General features: G+C 34.5%; 2 protein-coding genes across 2 annotated transcripts in view; both read left to right on the top strand.

Moving 5' to 3' along the window:
* LOC118742709 (transient receptor potential cation channel trpm-like) overlaps positions 1–8,405 on the top strand; it is a 15,617-nt gene extending 7,212 nt beyond the window's left edge. The window contains exon 2 of the mRNA XM_036474977.1: positions 8,319–8,405. Within this exon, the coding sequence (XP_036330870.1) occupies positions 8,319–8,353 (35 nt within the window). The 3' untranslated portion in view covers positions 8,354–8,405. The remainder of the gene's footprint in view (positions 1–8,318) is intronic.
* The window catches only part of LOC118743799 (transient receptor potential cation channel trpm), a gene marked incomplete at its 5' end in the record, with an annotated part of 161,503 nt that overhangs the window by 123,354 nt on the left and 29,698 nt on the right, over positions 1–8,451 (top strand). Inside the window, 2 exon segments of the mRNA XM_036476564.1 lie at positions 643–900; positions 8,319–8,418. Coding sequence (XP_036332457.1) covers positions 643–900; positions 8,319–8,418 — 358 coding nt within the window.

The raw sequence follows: 8,451 nt of genomic DNA, 5'->3' as shown, positions 1-8,451 counted from the left end.
CCCCCCTAACTTTCAAATTTTCCTTATATATATATAAAATAGTACCCTGAAATGCCAGCTTAATAGGGTCAGGATGGATGTTAAAAACTTGTTCGCGTGTGTGTGTGTGTCTGTGACTAAACTAAATACAAACTTAACTCTCTAGTGGTTTTAATCTATGGTTATATTTTAAGCTCTTCCTCTCTCAATTTCTTGTTAAAATTTTGTTTGTAAATTGATTTTGATCTTCGTATGTAGGAATATAATTAAATGCAAATAGTTATAAATAATGGAGTACATACATAAGTACATATAATAGTAAATAATCCGTGCCAAACTGTACATACGTATATGTCATATCTTTTTTATAAAAACAAAAAAAAAACACACACAATCGCTAAAAGAAGAGCGGTATTGATTTTGTATTTTCTCTTTCAATCGTTTCTACTTCTAATTCTTCTTGTCTTTTGTCAATATTGCCAACAATGAAATTCACTGCAAAAAAACACCAACTATCCATAATTAAAACACACACATATGCACACATGTAAAACAAACTGCACCTGTTTTTAATTTCGCAACAATCGAAAACTTTGAAAATTATTTTAAATTGCACATGCGCCACGCTACGCCTGCCCACATCGTCACTCATTCGACAATCAGTTGATTGCTGGTTCGATTATAGCGCCGGGTTTTCTGGGCGCTTTGGGCCATAATAGTCGCTCGCATAACGCACGCATACCTGGCTATGGACAGGGCGGTTTGCATCGTTCGTCGGCTACAACAACAACCACTACGACAACTAGCACTACCACTTCTACCACAACAACAACAACAACAACATCGTCGGCAATACCACAATCAACGCACAATTTGCCAAAATCCGACATTTTGAACACCTTTAGCGGCAATTTGACAAATGTACACACAAAAAAAAACCAAACATTTTATGAGATTCATCTTCGCTGGTTTGCTAAAAATGCATATATGCTATATACAAAAACAATAATTGCTATTGTAATAGAAACTCAATGTAATGATCGTCTACATACCTGCATAATAGTGTAATGAAATTGTCTTCTCGATGTGAATGATATAGCGAAAAGTATTTGATTATGTGGATTATTATTTTTTATTTTTTGCCTATTTTCGATAATTTATGCCTTGCGTGGAATTTGGTGTTGTGCTTATCGAAAACATAGTATGTATAGACATTCGTATGTGAAAAAACTATGACTGAAATAATTTACGGTGGTCAATAAAATCTGCGGTATTAGTACTTCTTCCCCATCCTGGGTTTTCTATCACTCGATTTCCGGTTCAGAAAAAGAGTACATTGAAGGTGTTGTAAAAAGAAAAGGCCAACTCAAAACTCAACTGAATTGTACTGATCTCTATTTTACCGAAGTAAGTGATGTATCAAGGAGGTTTCATTTGTAATAATATTGCGAAAAATCTTTGAAAGTATTTGTGGGCTGAATTTGTAGGAAAAATGTCATTAGAGCATTCAAATGAAGCCGGCTGTTTTAATTACATTGATCCAGCCAAAATTTTCTACACTCGGTCATTTGGTAATATGTAGTCGATATACCGAAGTACTTGTTATGGCAGAGCTTATTAGGTTCATCTAAACTTCAGTTCTTCCACCTTTTCATTGTAAGAATGAATCAGGGTTGGGCAAATTGCACTAAATCGAAATTTTCACAACCATTTAGGGCTTTAGTAGTAGTTCATTTCAAATTTCATTACCACTATATTATTTAAAAATTCAGTGCAATGTATGATAACAATGAGGTTATAATATAAAAGAAACAAATTTGTAGAATTATAACAGAATAAATTTTTTGGTTCATAAGACGAATTGAGTACGGAAAATGTCGTTTACAAATTTTGTCCTTAAATATCCTTGAAAATTTGCGAGGAAATCATTTCAAATTTTTCGGTGTGGGAAACATATCTCATAATCTCGCTTCCTTTGTAAAGCGATATATAAATGATAAAGTAACGTTCCTGTAAATAGTTGATTGCGCTTGATCGACAGAGAATATTTCTTTTTGGAAAGTCAAATCGAAGAACTAAGAAAGTGATTTGCCTTTTCTTAAACGTAGTTCCGTCTCGAACTACCCCAAGATAATATTTTCTTTTAAAGCTAAATTTATTTGATAAGGGACTTTGGTCGAAATCCGTATAGCACACCCGTCATTTCTGCTTCTTGTCTTGTAGTAAATTGTTCATGGGCGGTTCAGTTCTGCAGCTCTTTATTGACTTCTCAAACATCATATTAAAGAAATCACACGAAAGGGAGTCGCACTGTGTCAAACCTGGTTTGGTGGTAAACCGCTCGCAGATATCCTTCTCAATTCTGACGGAGCTGGTGGTGTTGCTAAACGTCATTTTGAAAGCCGTATCATTTTCGCGGGGGATACCGAATTTAAAAAATCGCAGCGACCACTTCTTTTTGTGATATCGAAAGCGGCTTCGAAATCGACAATTAGATCGTGTGTGTCGATCCCATTTTCGTAAGTCGTTTCCAATATTTGGTGCAAACCTGCTCTATGGTGGATTTGCCAGGCCACACTGAAAAGGCCCTGCCTTGTATCCAATGCTTAGACGGCTCATCCTACGGTAGTTGGCGCATATGGCTGGGTCGCCTTGTCAATTGGACAGAGCACACTTAAATTCCAGTCGTAGGGAATGCGTTCAGGCCGTCAGCTCCAGCAGCTTTGTCGTGTTTCAGCCGCGAAATTTCTATTCTTAACCAGGGTTGCCAACTATCCTTAGCTATGAAGTGAACACATTCCTAAAACAAAAATACAATTCCAAAATAAGGTAAATCAGTTGTATACACTATAGAAAATAAAAAATTTGAGTTGAGAAGTACAAGCAAAGTATTTCGCAAAAATGTATTGAAATATTAGGTACTATTTTTCAAAAGTGCCATTTTCGCACTTTGTGTCAAATTGAAAAATTAAGTTCCATTAGAAATAAAATATGGCCAAAAGTGGCCTTGTTTTAGCCAAGTTGGCAGCCCTGTCCGTAACTCGCCATAGTCAGGCGGTGGGACATCGACTCCACCGTCATCAACTGACAGTTCGGGGTTTTCTTCTCCACTACTTTCAGTGTTGTTACCATGCAATAGGGTGGGAAAGTATTTTCTCCATAATTTCACTACTTTTTGGACATCGCTCACTAGGTCGCCATAGGAGTTCGTCCTGGCCTTTAACCTTCGCTACGTCACCTAACTCTCTGGTAAAATTTTCGCGCTTTCTTTTCTGTTAGCCAGAATTTCGAGCTTTGCGTACTTTCTTATTTCGAAATGGCTTAAAAACCCACCTACTGCTGAACTGGTTGAAAAACGCCCTATCTCTCGCTGAAACGGCAGATGAGATAGGCAGTTTTTCAAACAAATTCTGAAATAGGTCTTTCTTCAATAAAATTCTGAGATAGGGACTTCTTTGAAAAATTTCCTGTGAAAGTTCGTTTTCGAACCGGCTATTCCACTCAGACGTGGGTATGCAGTTATTTGTAATTATAGATAATGAAATCTCTGAACGAAACACCATTTCCTACAGTTAAAATTAGTATAATTTGGGCATCATAAACAAAAAAGAAAATAGTGTTATAATATCAAGAAACAATAAATAAAATAATAGAATTTAGTAAAAAAAAAATGTTTGTAAATATAATAGCATTGCATGGAATAGGAGTAAATTAACGTGATTGCAAAACTAAAGCAGTAATATGTATATGTCTGTAACATAAACTCCTCCACTATCTAGCTTTCCTATGAGTTAAAATCTTACTCATAAATACATATGTCTGTGTGTGTACTCTATTATGAATTTCTATGAATTTGCCTATATTTAGTATGTGGATTATCGTTTCTGTTTTTTCTAGCTAACCCTACGTTTACACATCCTTGAAAATGCACACACTCACACACACACACACAAATTCACAGATACATACACACGCTCACATCTATGAATTTATTAATGCTCTTTAAGTTTACAGCTTTGCTTGTAAACTTTTTGTTTACTCAGCCTTTTTCCATGTCGGCTGAGTTGTGTTTTTGTGCAGCATCTGGTATAGGCATGGCAAATATTTTTTTTTTTTATTAACAAAGCGCGTTAAAATACCGAATTTCCTTTCTTTCTTTAAGTTTCAGCTGCAGCTTTGTTTGCCTATCTGCTTATACTAGTTGGGGTGTCTGTCTTTCAGTTTCTTTTGACTTTATTCTTTTCTATAAAACTGCAGTTTATAATATTTTACTTTTGCTTTAATAAATTTTGCATATTTTTTTATTGCTTACTTCTTTTCTTCACCTCTCATCTTTAGCGTTTACTGTTATAATACAAACCGCGCTCAACAGTTTGCTTTGATTCTTTGCGTGAACATTTCCCAGCGTTGCTTTATTATTATTTCCATATTTAAATTTTTTCTTATTTCTCATTTTACTGCATCAGTGTGTTGACTATGCCGCAGTTCATAAATATTCTAAGTTAAATTTGAGATACCTACCTTGATGCTTTTGCTACAGAATCATAAAGTGGTTTTGCTTTTTTGCACTCTTCTTTGAATGCATTACTTGCGTTGTGTGAGTTTTGCATGAATTACGATAATGCGCTGCTCTGATCCCTTTGTCTTTATGACAATAATAACAGTTTAAGGAAAACACAATTCCTTAGTTATTAGGAAAAATTTACTTGCCGTTTTATCCCCCGTTAATTTTTTTATTTTAATTTTATAAATTGTATTAAAAAAAATATCTAATTTTTTTTGATGATATTTGAGTATTTAAGTTTTTCCATATATGAAATTAATTGTACAATTTGTAATTTCTATTTGAATTGAAATAATTGGCTTACCTTACTCTAACCACCTCCAACCGACCTCGAACCTGCTATCTCAGAACCAGAAGCAGTCGTTTTCACGCGACGCCACAGCCGACATTTGCCAGGAAAGCAATTAACTTTGTCGAAACAGCACTCACAAAATTCAAAATTATTTAAGGAACTTATTACCTATATTGAGGAAATTATTACTTATATTGAGTAAATTTACTTCCTCAAATTAATGACGCCCTAATTTTAGCATGAAGCTGAATTTAGGAAAAACTTCTCAAATTGAGTAAACTTTTCGTAATATTAAGGAAAAAACAGTAAAATAAGGATATTTTTTTCTTGTTTTAAGGAGATGCTGTTTTCTGAGTGTATAGGACTGTTTTCAATTCAGCTTAGTTCAATTCAATTTATTGAGGATATATTAGTACAATGAGATACACGGATCTTTTATAGTACAACAAAGAAGTAGAAAAAAATATTCAAATAAAAATATTAAAGATAAATTAAGGAACGGGCTACTGTAAACTTAGATGCTAACATAATATATAATTTAACAAGTAAAGAAGTATAAGATCGGGCGAAACTGAAATTTATTACCGTTAAATGGGATGTGGGCTTGGTTTTTGTCTGATTACAAAAATTTGCAACGGGTTTCTTAGTGAGGCTCTATTCAATGTTCGGGCCGAGATTGGTAGGGATTCATGAAGGGACTACAGAGCTATAGCATTTCGTCATAAGCGGGCGGTGCCACGCCCATTTTCCAAATATTTCAAACTGTCTCATTTATGCCAAAATTCTACTTCGCAAATCAACTTTAAATAATAATGGGATCCAGTATTTGTGAAAATATCGTAGTTTTTGCATATTTCGAAATTGCCGTTATATGGGAGGTGGGCGTGGTTATTGTCCGAATTTGCCGATTTTGGTTATTGTTGCGATTTTTCGTTGAAATATCTAAATTTTTTCTTATGTTATCGTGTACACGGACAGACGGACGGACGGACACACATGGCCTAATCAATTTCTCTTTTCATTCTGAGCATTTATGTATACATTTATCTATATCTATCTCGATTCGTTTTGGCTGTTACAAACAACCGTTATGCGAACTAAGTGCACACGTGCGCTCGGGTATAAAAATAGATAGTCAGTCCAAATTATTCATTAACATTCACTAAAATAAATATAGATAGATCGCTTGAAGTTACTTTTGTTAAAGTAGTTTCTTAGATTAGCAGGGATGGTATTCCATAAACGTATAGCGTTGACGATATTGAGTTAAAAAGAGGGATCTCATTGAGATCAGTTACTAATATTAACAAAGAGGTAATGTGAGGATTTCAGTGTGATGAGCTTGTACAAAAATATACAGTTTGCTTCCATATAACGCATACACAATTTATTTTTGTATGCAAGAAAACAGTAACATCTTCGACAAAAAAAATCCAAAAAATCAACGGTAGTTTTTACCCAATTCAAAGTTGAACTTTATTGTATTAAGTAGAATTGTATAGGCTACAAAACTGCATACCCAAATTCTTTCTAAGAAATCTAGCTAAAAAGCTTGAAATAGAAGTTTGTTGATTTTTTTAACATTGCACATAGTTTGAAATTTGGATTTGGCCTGTGTTTTTATAAAAAAAAATAACTAAAATTAAATAACAAACAAATAAATAAATTGTTAAAATGTGGTGCAACCATAATTTTTTCGACCACTGTACATCCTTCACTTAAATACTTGTTGTAATGACAATCCAAATGTCCTGTTTATACTCTTCTCTTCTGCGGTACCCAATAAAACCATAAAAACCTATCTACATAACTAAGCAAGCCAACTCTAGTTATTACAATTCATTGAGCGCTTAAATGGCAATAAATAGAAGTATAAATTGGCTACTTTATTACTAAGTATGCTATAACAGCTCACGAATACCTACGTACATTCATAGTGGCACAGAGCAGTTCTGCTGGACGTGCAACAATATCAATGAGGCAAATAAACAAATAAATACAGGGTGGCTGATGAATATTGCTACATTGTGAAACTCAAATAACTTTTTGTTCAGTTCGCGTAATTTATTTATTTTTGATTCATTTGATAGATAATAGATTTTTATTACGTTTTTTTTAAATGGTTTCAAAAATATTGGAATTTAAATAGCCCCTACACTCGGTGACGCACAGGCGACGACAACCTAGCAAAAAGTTACTCTTTACTGTTTGAAGGGTGACAGCTCGAATTGCACTAATTATCGGTCGAATGTGTTGCGTTGAGTAATTCAAATTTGTTGATTTGACTTGTAAACTTTCTGCTTGCAATAACCCCTCAAGAAGAAATCAGGCGCAATAGGGCCAACCACCACCGCTAAATTCAAAATTCATTTGAATTTTATAAGCGAATAAGTTCAAATCATTGCAAGTTGTATAATCGTCTGTAGTGACTGTCTGCTGATACCAATTTGAGCAGATAAGCTCCTTGTCGAAACTTCGCGATTTGCCTTTATGGCAACAGCTTCAGCAGCGATAGTTTCCTGCGTCCGAACTGAAAGGTTTCGATCTTATGGTCTTCTTGCGATAGGCCCATTCCCAGCAAATTTTTTTGCGAGCCTCGTTATAGTCCATCTGCTTTGAGGAGAGCCGCCAACCGCGCCAATCGAAACTACGGACTCCAATGCGTGATAGCAGCGGGCAATCCAAATTCTTGTCTCAGTGTCCCAATTTTCGATTTTTGCTAAAATTTAAAAAGCAGTCTATAAAACAAAAAAAATAAACATTTGAGCAGATTAATTATATAGAAAAAAGTTATTAATAACTAATAACTTTTTTGGTAGCAGCTTTCATCAGCCACCCTGTAAATAGTTAAAAGCACCATTGGACAGTAGATTTATTTGCTATGACATTCAGCATCCACTGGCAGCGTTTACCTATTTTTTTTGATTTTATTATTGCAATCATTCTATTTATTTTATTCGCCATTCGTTTTTTGTGTCAGTTTGTGATTTTAATTACGATTGGATAAAAATAATCTAAGGACTAGCAAACTCAGCCAGCGCCTTCCATTTATGGCTGAAAATAGAATATGTAGTATCAACATACACAGATTTACTCGTAATTAGTTAAGAAAAAACTGTTTAGATGTGTTTTAGTACTCTGTGAATATTTTGTACTTGTATGTAAATGTATGTATGTACATATGTATGTAAATTTATGTGCCCTCAATCTAAGTCGTATTTACTACTTGTACTATGTACATTGTATGCGAATGTCTGTTTCCACTTGCTTCCTCCTTGCTATCTCCATTTACCATAGCCGTTCGCTCTAATAGAAACTGTCATCGTTTGTATGTATAAATATACATACACATATATGTGCCTTCGTGTCTCTTCCTCCTCCTCTATCTGTTATGCTCTCTTTTGCCAATCGTTTTAATCTTGTGCCATCCTGCGTCTAGAATTTTAATTTATATTTCTGTTTGTTTTTCAAATTTATTCACAGGTTTATTATCAGCCTTACTTCATGTTGTATGGTGAAGTGTTTGCCGATGATATTGATCCACCGTGCGGTGAAGAGCCTCATCAGAAGCCTTGTCCCACAGGTGAGTGAGTTGGTGGAAAGATACGATTTTTTT

The sequence above is a fragment of the Rhagoletis pomonella genome, unplaced genomic scaffold (genome assembly GCF_013731165.1).
Source record: "Rhagoletis pomonella isolate Grant_MI unplaced genomic scaffold, Rhpom_1.0 Rhpom_scaffold_00007, whole genome shotgun sequence".
In the NCBI taxonomy this organism is placed as follows: Eukaryota; Metazoa; Arthropoda; class Insecta; order Diptera; family Tephritidae; genus Rhagoletis; species Rhagoletis pomonella.
The sequence above is the reverse complement of the archived record's forward strand: the minus strand, read 5'-3'. Positions and strand labels throughout refer to the sequence as shown.